The sequence below is a fragment of the Hemicordylus capensis genome, chromosome 2 (assembly GCF_027244095.1).
Source record: "Hemicordylus capensis ecotype Gifberg chromosome 2, rHemCap1.1.pri, whole genome shotgun sequence".
Lineage (NCBI taxonomy): Eukaryota > Metazoa > Chordata > Lepidosauria > Squamata > Cordylidae > Hemicordylus > Hemicordylus capensis.
In genome coordinates this window covers 250,302,361-250,318,296 of record NC_069658.1, presented here as the reverse complement: position 1 = coordinate 250,318,296, position 15,936 = coordinate 250,302,361, and the positions used below count along the sequence as shown (strand labels likewise).

General features: G+C 47.3%; 1 protein-coding gene across 3 annotated transcripts; it reads right to left on the bottom strand.

Moving 5' to 3' along the window:
* Window positions 1-6,738: 6,738 nt before the first annotated feature.
* LOC128343036 (uncharacterized) lies at window positions 6,739-14,039 on the bottom strand. 3 transcript variants are annotated; one of them, XM_053291392.1, is made up of 3 exons: window positions 13,043-14,039; window positions 10,091-10,165; window positions 6,739-9,435 (listed from the first exon to the last, which is right to left on the bottom strand). In XM_053291392.1, exon 3 carries the CDS (start codon window positions 9,425-9,427, stop codon window positions 6,779-6,781), a length of 2,649 nt encoding a protein of 882 aa, XP_053147367.1. In that variant the 5' UTR covers window positions 9,428-9,435; window positions 10,091-10,165; window positions 13,043-14,039; the 3' UTR covers window positions 6,739-6,778. The 3 variants fall into 3 exon arrangements, with proteins under 3 accessions (XP_053147367.1, XP_053147369.1, XP_053147368.1); XM_053291394.1 differs by lacking the exon at window positions 13,043-14,039 and adding an exon at window positions 10,827-11,546; XM_053291393.1 differs by lacking the exon at window positions 13,043-14,039 and having other exon boundaries at window positions 10,091-10,789.
* Window positions 14,040-15,936: the final 1,897 nt, after the last annotated feature.

Sequence of the window (15,936 nt, the reverse complement as noted above, 5' to 3'; positions counted from 1 at the left end):
TCCTTTTTTCTTTTTTCTTTTTTAAGCGGGTAAAAAACATTTGCCTGGAGATAGCATGCTTGCATCACGCCAAGTAGTAGAATGGCTGCATAAGCCGCTAGTAATATCACATCTCATTTTATGATATCCTTGCTGCCTGCAAATTATCCATAGGGAATTACGGATTAACTAGCTGAGCCCACACAGAGCATCTGTGCAACAATACACTCCCCACACCTCCTGCCCCAGTCTCTCCTGCCCCATGTCCTCCTCCGTTGTGGCCCTCCAAAGGGCGGTGGGGCTTCGTCCTCCTCCATCCCAGCCCTCCGTCCTCGGATGCCTCCCTGCCATTTTCGGGAGCCCCATCCTCCAATTCCCTCGACTTCCTCTTCCCTCTAGGGCAGCGGGGCTCAGCCACCCACCACCTCCTCTTCATGGCTCAGCGGACGACTGGGCCTGCCCCCGCTGTTCGCCCAGCCGGGCTCCTCTCCATGGTGTGGCTTAGTGGCTCGTCGCCTCCTCTTTGCCCCTTTTTGTCTGCCTGCCCTTGCTAGCCGCCCCCAGAGCAGCACCCCCTCCTCGACCTCCTGCTCCAGGCTCCTCCGGCCCCCCAACAGACGTTTGCCTGTGCTCTTTCTCCTTCAGTCCTGAACGCTCGCAGCCTGTCACGAGAGTTCCGCCGCCAACGCCTGGGAACGCGTGCTGGGTAAGAGATATAAATTTATAGATTCCCTATGAATTAATTCCCTCTCTAATCCACACCAGAACTGTAAAAGACACTTCTTTTTCCTTCCATATTTATTGGGCAGATCTATGGTGCTCAGTAATGTATAACTAGTTCCAGTGTTGATTAATAAGCTGCGGAAGAGCAGTGGGGGCAGGATGTGGGGAAGATAATTTTTTTTTTTTTGCACAACATCCAAAGTGTGGTGCAGCAAGGGATCCATAGGACGGGTGGTGGTGGGGTGGGGTGAGTTGGGCAGGGATGTTAGTTTTGAAGATGCTGGGCTGAAGGCAATGTCTGCAAGTATATTTACCGGATCCTGAAGGCCAACGTCAGCTGTGAGACTCAGGAATGGAGATCTTGAGTGCGCAGAGAAGCTTCCACCTGTCCAGATGGCTTGGCAGAGTAATCGAATATGCAGGAATGGAAGTCCCTCCCAACTGGAGTGACTTCAGCAATCTGTTAGGCACAAGTTGCCTTCACAGGATAGGGGCTACATGCAACTCCTCCCATGGATTGAGAGCATGCCTTCCCTTGTTCTCCCTTATCGGGTGCTGGCAGGTGGGTTGGATGGAGAGACCCCCCCCTACTTCGTCTCTTCCTCCCTGTCCGACCGTGTGTGTGTGTGTGTGTGTGGCCTCTTTATACCTTTTTCCAGGCCTGTTATCCATATCTCATATCAGAAACAGCCATATCATTTCTCTCTGTGTCTCCAGTCTGTTATCAGCCACTCTGGTTCCCCCCACCCCCAAACTCTTTTACCATATTTAGTGAAGGAGTCTACCATTCTTGGGGTTTGTATCCGGCACTTGTCTACTGAGTCAGATGGCGCTGTTTCCCTTTTGCTGTTCTCAAAACATTCCTGTCTCTGTCCAGACTGACAGGTTTGTGGTCATCTCGAAGCAGAGTTGGCGCCTTTTAGTCCCAAGAAATGTGTTAAGAGATAACATGCAAAGAGTTTCAGCAATTAACTGTGTGTGTATATAATGTACCCCTAAAATATGTAGGTACTGATATCTACGTGTTGCTTCCTAAGACCTTCTAAATATGATTACTCTCAACATTTGCAAATTTCAATATGCATAGCACAATGCATAAACATGTTTCAGAGCAGGGAGGGGGCGAGTCTTTTCCCCTCTTGTCTGGTCTTGACAATAGAATAAACCATTTCATTCAGTTACTTTGGCTCAGCAGAACCAAAGTTCACACTCCAGTTTCTTGCAAAATAACAATCCCAGTTACAGACCTACTGTAAGCTTAGCCCTTTGGGCCCTCAATGCTGGTCCCAATTCAACCAGGGTATTTGTCAGAGTTGCAGAACCTTTGGGGAACAGTGACCATAGTGTAATCCAATGCAGCATATATGCAAGTAGAGAATTGTTAAGGAAGTCCAACACAGATGCTTTGGACTTCAGAAGAGGAAACTTCTCAAAAATGAGGGAACTAGTAAGAAGGAAGTTAAAAGGAAAAGTCAGGAGGGTCAAATCATTCCAGAAAGCATGGAACATATTTAAAACCACAATACTAGAAGCTCAGTTGGATGTATACCAAGAAGGAGGAAAGGTACCACCAAGTTCAGGAGGACACCAGCATGGCTAACAAGTAGAGTCAGGGAAGCTATAAAAGGGAAGATGATTTCCTTCCAAAAATGGAAGTCCTGCCCAAATAAAAGAGAACAGAAAGGAACAAACTCTGGCAAAAGAAATACAAGGAGGCAATAAGGGATGCAAAGGGAGAAATTGAGGAGCATATAGCTAGAAGTGCCAAGGGGAATAACAAAAACTTTTAAAATTATATCAGAAGTAGAAAACCTGCCAGGGAGGTGGTTGATGAAGGCGTGAAAGAGCCAGCGTGGTGTAGTGGCTAGAGTACTGGACTAGGACTGAGGAGACCCGAGTTCAGATCCCTATTCAGCCATGAAACTAGCTGGGTGACTCTGGGCCAGTCACTTTTCTCTCAGCCTAACCTACTTCACAGGGTTGTTGTGAGGAGAAACTTAAGTATGTAGTACACTGCTCTGGGCTCCTTGCAGGAAGAGTGGGATATAAATGTAAAAATAAATAAATAAATATTGAGGATAAGGAGATTGCAGAGAAGCTGAATGAGTTCTTTGCATCTGTCTTCATGGCTGAGGATATTGACCATATACCCTCTCCAGAATTGAGCTATTCAGGTTTAGCGGCTGAAGAACTGGGCCAATTTGAGGTGACAAGGGAAGATGTTCTAAAGTAGTGTTTCTCAACCTTTTTGGAGTCACTAAATTCTTTGTGCAGAGTTTCAAGGACCACTACTTTGTTAATGCACAGTTTCCCAGACCAGCAGTTAGATAGATAGATAAACTTAAACTTGAAACCCTCTATCTATCTATCTATCTGACTTTTATACTGCCCAAAACTTGCATTTCTGGGAAGTTTATAATTAAAATAATATAAGCATTAAAATAATTAAATTAGGAATCTTTTACAAACATGGAATATTAGGGGTTCTCAACCTTGGGTCCCCAGAAGTTGGTGGACTTAAATTCCCATAACCCCCAACCACAATGGCATTTGACCATTATGGCTGGGGAATTATGGGAGTTGAAGTCCACCAACATCTGGGGACCCAAGGTTGAGAACCCCTGAATCTAAAAGCCTGGGTGAACAAATATGTCTCCAGTATGTGTGGGGTGGGGGTGCTTGTGATTACTCAATGGAGAGGGGATATTGGGCCATTAGAAAAATTCAAAAGCTGCATGGGGCCAACGAAAACAACACACAAGCAAGCTTTTAAATTCCCCCAAACTCTTCATCAGGCTGGATGTCAAGCAAAGCAAAAAGGAAGTGAGGAGAGGAGAGCTGGGCAAGTTGTCAGTAGAGCCCGAAGTCTACAGTTTAACCTTCTCATGATGGAGGCGGAGTTTTAGCAGGAGTTGTGTAGCCGCAGGGCTGGATCAAGACAACATTAGTCAGGACAACCAATTAAATTAATTTAGTCATATCTAATTTGTGTCAATGCTGCTTGGTCATGATCACCTGGCTTGATCTGGATCCTGCTCTTAGATGTGCACTTTGTGAGGCAGATCTAATGAAACCCACGCAGCTCCTCCAAAACTCCTTAAAAATGGTTACGTAGCAGGTGCTGGGGATGGGTTTTCTTTTTTAATGGTGAAAGAAAATGTGAAGAAGAGCAGTGGGGACCTGGAATTAAAGGGAAGGGGGCGATTCTGAGATGGCGTGGATGCGGGGTGTTGTAGTGGTGGATGCCTCGTCTTCCTCGCTGGGGAGATGAGGCACTGTTCAGGGTGGGCAAGGCAATGGTGCACCAGACTGCGTTTGGAAGGTCGCCCGGGTCCAAGAGCTGCCACTGCTGTGCTTGCGCACCAGAGTGTAGCAGGTGTTCCCCCATCCTCTCTCACAGCGCGTGCCTCTGCACCCCCCTCCCAACTCTCCTGCATGTGCCAATCACACCAGCCTGCCTTTGGGGCCACGCAGCTTACGTAGTCCCACATGCTGACCATGTGTAGCTGCGAGGCAAGCCAAGGCAGCCCTCCTCCCTCTCTCCACCGCTTAGCTCTCACTGCGGCATGTTCCTGGCCAGAGGCTGTCCACCCGCCACCCGGCGAGGTCATAAAGGAGACCTCTGTCTTCCACTGGTGGTGCAGACCAGGAGGTTATAGGGGGGTGAGGGACCACAACACCCCACCAATGCAAGAGAGAAATGGCGTTCCCTCTCAAGGTGCCTTGGCTGCAACAGGCAGCTGGTTTTAAATTGGTTGGGATCAGACACGAACCGTGCTGAGGCATCAAATCCCCAGGATCACTTCATTCCAGTGCCATTCATCCAATGACCCTTTTGCATGAATGCACAAAATGGTCTCTTGCCTCTCCCCTGCACCACGCCGCCTCCCTCCGCCACTTAACCCTCATTGGTACGCATACTTGCTCCCCCTCCTCTGAGGAAGGTCCACCTGCACTCCCTTTCTGCAAAGTCTGAGCCAAGGAGGCCCTCCTCCTTCCCTCCGCCGCATAGCCCTCACCACGGCATGATCCTGGCCAGAGGTTCTAACCCCTGGCAAGGTCACAAAAAGGACTGCCGTCTTCTAGCCGCGGTGCAGACCAGGGGGTTACAGGGGGCCGAGGGACCACAACGCCCCACCGATGCAAGAGGGAGACAGCGTTCCCTCTCAAGGCACCTCGGCCGCACTAGGCAGCTGGGTTTCAGTCAATCAACCTTTGGCTGCAAACAATGAACAAATAAGAACCAGCAGCCCTTCAAGTGGCACCCACTGCCATACATTTTCCTCCATGCCCCCACACCGTATACAGTTTGAAGCTGTAAAGATCCTCTCTAATAAAAGGCTTGGTGTCCGTCTGTGGACGGACACCAAGCATGTGTCTGTGCCTCCCTCGGCTGTTCTGAGCATGCGCGGAGCGCATGCTCAGAACAGTCCGAGGGAGACACGACCGCCAGCACCTAGCGGCCGCCGCGAAAAAGCCAGGGAAGAGGCGGCGGGGGAGATTGGCCGAAGCGGTGGCAGAGCCGCCGCCTCGGCCGGAGGAGACAGAGACCAGGACGGGGAGACAGGGGACGGGGAAGCCGGCCGAGGTGGCGGCAGAGCCGCCGAGGACGGGCAGCTTGGACACTATGGAGCCCTAGACCGGCCCCAAAATTGACCTTGCCCTTGCCCAAATGCTTCCCGCCTCGGCCGCCGCCGCCCGCTCTCCCAGCTGCCCAAATTCTCCTTCCCCGCTCCCCCCCCCAAATGATTAAGGGCCAAAATGGCCCAGGAGAATGCCTCCGTGGCCGCCGCCACGGCCGCCAACCACCCTCCCAGCTGCCCGAGACCTCCTTACCCGAAGCAGCCCGCAACAGTTGGGCGAACTAAAAGCAGTTTTTGCGAAGAAGAGAGGAGCTCCCGAACAGAGCTCCTCTCTGTGCTAAGCCTCTTCCCGAACTGGTGCTTTGGGCGCAAAGGATGCCTATTGCGTCCTTTGTGTCCATAGCAGCAGTTTGGGCATTGGCTTAGCACAGAGAGGAGCTCTATTCGGGAGCTCCTCTCTTCTGCGCAAAAACTGCTTTTAGTTCGCCCGACTGTCGCAGGCTTCTTCGGGTAAGGAGGTCTCGGGCAGCTGGGAGGGCGGGCAAAGGCCAGAGGGAGTGGGGCAGTGGGGGGAACTCTCCCCTACTAGCGCCCGTTATTACAACGGGCCTGAAAACACTAGTAGGGAATAAGATAGCTGTAGGAAGATCTCAGCAGCACGGGGAGGCAAGGCGGAAGCAGGGTCCCACGCCTCTGTGATACTCCTCCTCTTTCTTTTCCATGCCATGTGCAAAATTGAGGAAGTGAGTGCCTTTCCACCCAAGAGTTCTGAAGGAACTCAGATGTGAAATTGATGATCTCCTAGCAAAAATAAGTAACTTGTTCCTTCAATCAGGTTGAGGATTAGAAAGTAACTCTGATTTTTTAAAAAGGGGATCCAGGGGAGATGCAAGAAACTACAGGCCAGTTAACTTAAATTCTGTGCTGGGTAAACTGAGGGAAAGCATACTTAAGGACAAAATTGTTAAACACATAAGAACAGGCCTTGTTGAAGGAGAACCAGCATGGCTTGTGCAAGGGCAAGTCTTGCCTCATTAACCTTTGGGAGTTCTTTGCGAGTGTCAACAGGCATGTGGATAAAGGTGATCCAGTTGACATAATATACTTGGTCCCCCAGGAATTGGTACTGGGACTAGTGCTCTTGAACTTGTTTATAAGTGGTCTAGAATTTAGTGTAAGCAGCAAAGTAGCCAAGTTTGCAGATGACACCAAACTATTTAGGGTAGTCAAAACAGATTGGGAGAAGCTCCAAAAAGATCTCTCCAAACAGGGGAGTGGGTGACAAAATGGCAGATGTGGTTCAATGTAAGCAAATGTAACAGAGGCATATCTAGGGAAAATAGCACCTAGGGCAAGCACTGAAATTATGTTCCCCCTCCAAACATCTGACATCCATATTTCAGATAACTTTACCATAATATCAGCTCAAAAATACAAGTCAAGATCGTTAATTAACAAATCTTTAATTTACAAATTATGGCATTACATGATAATTATAACTGCATCATCCTTGCTTTCACTGATGCAAATTGATCTATGATGGGATCAAAGTCAGTTTTTTCCATTTCTTCTCTTTCTACACTCAGCAGAGCAAGGTCACAGACTCTGCCTTGACCCATGGAGTCTCTCAAATATGAAAGTATTAGTTCTAACTTGCTGAATGATCTCTCACAGCCGGGGATGGAAACTGCAATGGTTAGCATTATCTGAATAGCAATACGAAGATTGGGAAAGACACTCTCATCTCCATACTGAACAATAAATTCAAGAAGCTCTTCAGGTTTTGATATTTTCATGTTGGTCCGCCTTGATAGCAACATTCTCCAATCCAAAATTTCTTCATATAGTTCCTCATCAACATCAGAGCTGTACAGTTTGCAAAAATTTTCACAGTTCTTCTTTAGGTCGTTTCTGTCAGCACTGTAACACAGTCCCTCGATATCGAGAAGGAACCCAAACCTGGCATCAGTGTCATGCAGATGAGTGAACCTTTCGTCCATTTCTCGGTGAAGATGGCCGAGTGTTCCCTTCATGACACTTTCCATCTCCTCCCTAGCTGTTAACCCAGCGTCTCTTGATTTCTCACCAGGCATTCGTTTTTTCAGTCTCGGACGTCTTTCAAAGTCAACATCCCATTCTTGACAGAGACCAAGCCCTACTTCGAGTGACTCACTGACCAACACTTCTCTTTCATCATCAAAATGATCTCGGAGGGCTTTCAGATCCAGGGCAGCATCGTGGAAGTTCATGCTAGGATTCCGCAGCCTCTTTTGAACACTGTCAATTTGAATGAGTACTTTGTTCCAAAATCCTAACAAAGTCAGAAAATCGTAAGTCAACATGCAGTCGTGCAGCTGCATTGCATCACTTCTTGTTTCAACGTACTCGTCTTCATCATCTATCATGTCCTGAAGAACTTGAAGTATCTCCTCCAGGTGATTGTTGACGGGCTTCACTGCTTCTGTCCTTGAACTCCACCTGGTTTCAGACTCCAACTTAACAACCACAGGCACAGCATTTTTGAGTTTTTCCCAGTACTGTGTTGAACGAGAGAAAAACATGTAGATAGCTTCAATGGTTCCAAAAAACATTGCCATCGTCAAATCCTGTTTGGCTGTATGTACACCCACCAAGTTGAGTGAGTGATTGTCACAATTCACAGACACTGCCAGGTTGTTTTTCTCACTTATTCTTTGACAAACACCACTTCTGTGTCTAGCCATCACAGCAGCGTTGTCATAGCACTGTGACCGACAGTCTTGTAGCTCCATTTTGTCCTTCTCTAACTGTTTCAAGATTTCTTCAACCAAGCTCTCAGCATCCTTCTGGCTTACCTGGATAAAACCAAGGAAGGACTCTCTAACATGCACTGTTTTCCTCTCAAAATCAACTTCCACGTACCTCACCACTTCTGACACCTGCTCACAGTGTGCCTGGTCAGGAGTCCAGTCAAACATGAGACCATAGTATTTGGCTTTACGAATTCTTCTCAGTAGACTCTGGCGAACAGTGGATGCCATCAGGTGGATGAATTCATTCTGAACTGCCAGTGAGAGATAAGAGGGGGATCCAGGATGACTTTCCACATAGGTCAGGTGTTCTTTCAGGACTGGGTCATAAGTAGCCATTACTTTTACTAAGCCAAGGAAATCTTCTACACTGGAGTCATCCTTGTCTAGCTGAAGTGACTCCCCATATCCTTGCAAAGCCAGGTTCTCAGTCGCAAGGTATTTGATGCAGCTAAGGATTCTCGTCAAGATATCCCGCCACCTCTGCTTCTCCTTCTCAATCTGTGACCGAAGTTCCACCTCAATGAGTCCTCGGTTTCCAGCGACATTTCTTTCCATTTCTTTCCACTGCAGGAAGCACTCCCGATGATTCTTGGCATTTTCATGAACACTAATCCTTTCAGGTGCTTCCCAATGGTTGAATCCACTTTCCTGCTCCAATGAGGATTGATCGACTGACCGGGAATAGAGAAGACAACAGAAACAAAAGGCAGACTTTTTAGAAGGGGAATAGACCAGCCATGGGCGACCCACCTCCTCACCACAACCACCTCCCAATTTCTTCCTGAACCAAGTTTTGTTCATCGAGCAGTTATTTGTTGGTAGGAAAGGCCCCTCACTGTTCTGGAAATACTTCGAACCCAGCTTTATTATTTCTGTTCTCAACGCATCAGGCAGAATTGCTTTTCCAGTATTCTCGAACTTCAGAAGTCCAATGTCACGCTGTTCAATCACTTCTGGCATAACAGCTCGAGGCTCTTTGGCACCATCCAGTTCACTAGGTTTAGTGTAGTCTGGTTCAATCCCATCAATAAACTCAACATCACCACCACCTTCCCCTCCTGTCATGTCCACACTCTCCGCGGCAGCCTCACTCCTAATCTCGTCATACTCGGATTCATCTAACTTGACTTCCTCCTCTGGTTGTGGCGGATTTGTACTTGATCCACCTTCGGATTCTAGCAACATCGTAGCAGGTGCAGGCAACTCCACGGAACATGGTGTTTGACTGCTTGGTCCGGGCTTTGCAAAGAAGGGCATGAAGAACTTGCTTGACTTCTTGGCTTCCTCCTCCTCCAACTTCTGTCTCTTCTGTCCTTCAGCTCCACTTTCCTTCTTCTTCTGTGGCATCATGATCTAATCTATAAGGGAATTTGTTCATTGTTATGTCAACATCCCACTCTTCCTCCAAGGAGCCCAGAGCACCCCCACACCTGTTTCTGCATTGGACACCCCTTAATAAATCTTTAATATATTTCAATACATTTTAATGCTCAAGAATAATACATTTCTTCCAAGCTCTGAAAGCCACACCTTGTAGCAGTGAGTTCCACAAGTTAATGAAGGTTTGCTTGGGAAAAGCCCTTTCTTTGGTATTTCTGAACCAGTTTTACTCCATACTATGCTCATGAAAGGGGGGAGAGGTGTCACTTGTTTTGCAGGACCTTCAGTGAATTATGATAAGAACTGACAGTTGCAGTCATTCATTCGTGGACATCTATAGCTAAACAGTTCTTTAATTTCCTGCTTTTTTCTGTCCACATGGGAGAAGATTTTGCAAGTTCTCTCCCTTTACAGGCTTTCCTTCCCTCAATCATTATCCCTAAGGTGCTCTCTGCATGCATGTGTGGAAAGCTAGGACATTCTTTCCCCGCCTTGTTGAATAATAATGCTTTCTAGTATACTGGACTTCCTGAGATCCAGCACCCCCACACCTGTTTCTGCATTGAAATGTTTGACTTACTTACAATAAATTACATTAAATTGCATTTGAATTAGAAATTTTGCATTACTTACATTAAAAGTCCTCCCCTGGAAGGCTTGTTGCAGAGCACAATAGTGGTGTAACTGCAGTTCCAGTCAATAGAGGTGCTATTAATGATTGAGAAAAAATAGTTTAGAGAACACTGATAATATTCTAGAGGCGGACATTTATCTCACCTAGCAAAAGGAAAGATATACATTAACACACACACGCCCCAAAAAACATGTACAGATCTCTACACACATTTATTCACACATGTTCAGTGCATTTAGAGTGCTATATTTCCATTTTGTAACCAGAATGAGTGTGCTTGTACCCAGGTTAACTGTGCAGTCATTCACAAAAAGCATCTATGTGTACAGATACATGCACATTGATTATAAAAAGTGTTGATTATAAAAGACAGTTCCATCCTATATCAGACATAAGTGGTGAAGCTGTCATTTGTGAAAAGAAACTGGAGCATTCAGAATGCAACTTGAAAGCCTTTGTTGCCTGAATTATATATAAAATCTCCTGTAACAGAATCAACTCTTACACACATGTTAAACCACTAAGCTGTGATTAAACCACAAAAATGGCTTCCTGGTGCAGCTGATTTCTCATGAGAAACCTTTTTGCCTTCCAGACAACAAACCAACATGTCACACAAATCAATCAATTGATGTAATATGATGAAATAAATTAATATTCTGTTAAACCCAACTGCTGAAAAACTAATGTGCATCTAATTAATCACAACTACTCTGGTCCAGCTAGGGCCCTTACATGCAAGGAAGCAGGCACATACGTTTCCACCTGTATGAGGAACTTCACATGTGTTGCCTCCCTCTCTGCTCCCAAGTCTTGGCGCTGAGGCAGCACAGATACAGCTTTCTTTAGAAAGCAGGAATCACACCCATCAGCTATTCATAGGGGTACTGGAGACTGGGTGTAGTCCTTCCCTTCTCTGATCAGCATGATTATTGCATTTCAAGGACTTTGAACGTAAGGAAGGAGTAGGTAGGAAGGAGAAAGGCAAGGGAGGAAAAAAGAACCCTGGAAAGCTCCTCCAAGGAGAATTTGGAATGAGAACCAACTCTTCAAACACAGTTGCAAGGTCACAAGGAAGCTATTTCTGTCCACACCCCCACAGAAGAATCAAGATCTCAAGGAAATGGGGTGTAAGTATCGCCCACCCCAAAATTCAAAGTAAGCGTGTTTAGGATTGCACTGCAAAAGAGAACGGGGTGCCATCGTGCCAAAGATAACTTGTGCATTGAATTATAGAGAAATTCGGTCGAGAGAGAGAAAAAGGAAGTGTTGAGGATGGCAAACAGTGGTGGTGGGCAAAAACGGCAGGCAAAGGCAGGCAGCACGTGCACGAAGTAACACAAATGCCCGCAGCAGTTGCTTAGTCTCCCCCCTCCGGGCTCAACCTCCTGCATCAGGCAGGTAGGCGCTGAGAAATGGCATGGCATCGGGCCAATCAGCTCGAAGGCGCTCTCCGCCAGCCAATCGGAGCGCCCGCCCCCGTGCCTCCCGGTGATCTCACGACCCGCGAGTGAGCTGTTGCGCCTGCGTGGTGGTGAGGTGTGCTTCTGGGCTCACACCAAATTGCTTTTTCTTTGAAAGTAAAGTCCTGAAATCCAGCTATATATTTTTAAAGCATAGATTTCTCGCAAGAGCCGTTGCGGGGCGGGAGGAGCCAAGGGAGGAAAAAAGAACCGTGGAAAGCCCTTCCAAGGAGAATTTGGAAAAAGAGAACCAACTCTTCAAACTCAGTAGCAACATCGCAAGGAAGCTTCCCCCCCCACAGAAGAATCAAGCTCTCAAGGAAAGAGGATATAAAGGGGAGGAGGTTGAGATCCTAAACACACTTACTAGCGTGGAAGCCCCATTGAGATCCATAGGGCTTATTTCGGAGTAAGCATGTTTAGGATTGCACTGCAAAAGAGAAAGGGGTGCCACCGTGCCAAAGAGAACTTGTGCATTGAATTATAGACAAATTCGGCACGGGGGGGGATAAGGGGTCAGGATGCAGTGCAGAACCCACCTCCCAAAATATTGAATAGTCCCCTCCCCTTCGTCTATTGGGGGTGGGGGCGCGTACCTCAGCACGGAATATGGAGTATTTCCAACAGACGCTTTGAAAATAATGGGTAACTCATTGATCAACATTACCAGCGCCACCCCTGGGGCGGGGTTGGTTGGAAACAGCCTTATACAGACGGACAGCAGCATGCCACCAGACTTTTATTCCTCCCCACTAAAAAGAAAACATTCTCCTTTATTTATCACCCCCATTCCCCATGGACTGGAGAAGAAAAAGATCAGCACCTTTCCCAAGAACATCTCTCGCTCTCCACCCCGTGCCAAGTTATTTCTCTTCTCTTTCTTCCTAGGCTCTCTAAGGAAAATGGAGTTGCTTTGGTTTTCTAAACACATCAATTCCCCCCTGAAAAACTGGATCATCCTGAATCTTATCAAGCCCTTATCAAGGCTTGTAAGGGTACAGATTATATTTAGGCTGTATACTGTGGCGGGGTCTAAAGGTTTTCATAAGCATTTGGATTAAAGTTGGGATGCATTGTAAGCAGCAACATGTGATTATTAATAAAAGGAGAATACATATTAGCATAATCATGATTATCTTCTGTGCCCACAATCCCCAATTGGGTAACCAAGAAGTGAGCCATGCCCATATATCCATAGGGTTTTCCTTCCCCATGTTATGCCATATTTGGAATTGATCTTTGAGATTTTGAACATGATCAGTGATGGATCCAGTGTTATTGACATAAAAACAACAGATCTCACCTAGGACTGCGCAAGCCCCACCCTTCTTGGGCAGTGAGTATCCCTAAAAATTCCAAGAAAGAAATTTGTGCCAGTAAGAAGCAAGAGTTTCTCCACAAGGGGAGAAAACTTTTTTTAAAGGCGAGAAGGAGGAGAGAAGGTGCAACAGCGGTTCATAAACAAAGGGTGCAAGCTTACATACTTACTTTGGAGTCCGTCGGTTACTGCCGCAGAAGAATGCAGGCAGAGGCAGGCAGCAATGCACGAAGTAACGCAGATGCCCGTACAGCAGCTGCTTAGTTTCCTTTCCAGGTTCAACCTCCACGTGTACTACAGCACAGCATCAGGCAGGCGTTGAGAAATGGCATTGTTCTCAGTTCGGGGGCGCTAATTGGGCGGCCGACCCAATCAGCTTGGAGGCGCTCTTCGCCAGCCAATCGAAGCGCCCGCCGGCCGTGCCGCCCGGTGATCTCGCGACTTCCGAGTGTGCTGCTGCGCCGGCGCGGGGTGTGGCGCTGGGTCTGCCGGCTGGGCTCACACCAAAAATGTGCTTCTACTTTGAAAGTAAAATCCTGAAATCCAGCTAATGTTTTTAAAGCATAGATTTCTCCCAAGAGCCGTTGATTGCGTGGGGGAGGGAGGAGGAAGGCAAGGCAGGAAAAAAGAACCCTGGAAAGCCCCTCCAAGGAGAATTTGGAATAAGAGAACCAACTCTTCAAACTCAGTTGCAACCTTGCAAGGAAGCCATTTCTGCCCCCCCTACCAACAATCAAGATCTCAGGAAAGAGGGTATAAAGGGGAGAAGGTTGAAATCCTAAACACACTTACTAGCGAGGAAGCCCCATTGAGATCCATAGGGCTTACTTCAGAGTAAGTGTGTTTAGGGTTGCACTGCAAAAAATAATGGGATGCCACCATGCCAAAGAGAACTTGTGCATTGAATTATAGAGAAAGGGGGAGAAAGAAGGGGTCAGGATGCAGTGCAGAACCCACCTCCCAAAATATTGAGTAGTCCCTGCCCCTTCATCTATTGGGTGGGGGGCACAGAATATGGAGTATTTCCAACAGGCGCTTTGAAAATAGTGGGTAACTGTCTAAAGTGATGCATATTGAGGCAAAAAAAACCCATGTTCATATATCTATTAATGGGATCTGAGCTGTAGAGGACTAACCAGGAGAGAGGTGGTCAGCTCATGGAAGGTGTCCACCAAGTGCATGGCAGCTGTGAAAATGGTTAATTCCATGCTAGGAGTCATTAGGAAGGGGATTGAAAATAAAAATGCTAAAATTATAATGCCCTTATATAAATCTATGGTTCAGCCACATCTGGAGTACTGCGTACAGCTTTGGTTACCGTATCTTAAGGGGGATATTATAGAATTAGAACAGGTACAGAAGAGGGCAACCAAGATGATCAGGGGCCTAGAGCACCTTCCTTACAAGGCAAGGACCCCTCGCCCCACCCACCCCTCACCCCTTCCTTGCCCTACTGCCCCTCGCCCTTTCCTCACCCCACCCCCCTCACCCTTTCCTCGCCCCTTCACCACTCACTTTCCTCACCCCTGCACCACTCACCCTTTCTTCACCTCAAGCCGCCCCCCCCGCTCAACCCCCTGTCCCACCCCCTACCCCGCCTTAAGCTGCCCCATGGCTGCAGAGGGGACAGGCAACTACAGTGGAAATGGTGGCGAAAGCTCCTTCTGTGTGCCCAGCCAAGTTGTACATAAAAGCCACACCTCCGCATTTTCATTGGTTGCGGCAGGGGCAGGGCTTGCCATGTAGGACCTTTGTGTATTAGAGAGAGAGAGAGATTTTTTAAAAATTAAATAATTTCAAATAAACCCACTGCAATATATGTTTACAGTTGTTGAATCACAAGATGCAATGCCTGTTTATCTTTATGCAGCTTATTAAGAACATAAGAATAGCCTTGATGGATCAGGCCCAAGGCCCATCTAGTCATAAGAACATAAGAACAGCCGTGCTGGATCAGGCCCAATGTCCATCTAGTCCAGCATTCTGTTTCGCACAGTGGCCCACCAGATGCCGCTGGAAGCCACAGGCAGGAGTTGAGGGCGTGCCCTCTCTCCTGCCATTACTCCCCTGCAACTGGTACTCAGAGGCACACCCTTGAGGCTGAAGATGGCCCACAGCCCTCTGACTAGTAGCCATTGATAGACCTCTCCTCCATGAAGTCATCCAAACCCCTCTTAAAGCCATCCAGGTTGTTGGCCGTCACCACATCCTGTGGCAGAGAGTTCCACAAGTGGATCACGCGTTGTGTGAAAAAGTACTTCCATTTGTTGGTCCTAGACCTCCTGGCAATCAATTTCATGGAGTGACCCCTGGTTCTAGTGTTGTGTGAGAGGGAAAAGAATCTCTCTCTCTCCACTTTCTCCATGCCATGCATGATTTTATAGACCTCTATCATGTCTCCCCGCAATCGTCTTTTTTCTAAACTAAAAAGCCCTAGGTGTTGTAGTCTTGCCTCGTAAGAAAGGTGTTCTAGGCCCCTGATCATCTTGGTTGCCCTCTTCTGTACCTTCTCCAGTTCAACAATGTCCTTTTTAAGATGTGGTGACCAGAATTGTACGCAGTACTCCAAGTGTGGTCGCACCATAGTTTTGTATAAGGGCATTATAATGTTAGCCGTTTTATTTTCAATCCCCTTCCTAATGATCCCTAGCATGGAATTTGCCTTTTTCACAGCTGCCGCACATTGAATAGACACTTTCAACGAGCTGTCAACCACAACCCCCAAGATCCCTTTCCTGGTCCGTCACCAACAGCTCAGATCCTATCAGCATATACTTGAAGTTGGGGTTTTTCGTCCCAATGTGTATCACTTTACACTTGCTAACATTGAACCTCATTTGCCATTTTGTCGCCCACTCCCCCAGTTTGGAGAAATCCTTTTGGAGCTGCTCACAATCTGTTTTGGATTTCACTACCCGGAAGAATTTGGTATCATCTGCAAATTTGGCCACATCGCTGCTTATCCCTGCTTCTAGATCATTTATGAATAAATTAAAAAGCACCGGTCCCAGTACAGATCCCTGGGGGACCCCACTTCTTACTTCCCTCCATTGTGAAAACTCTC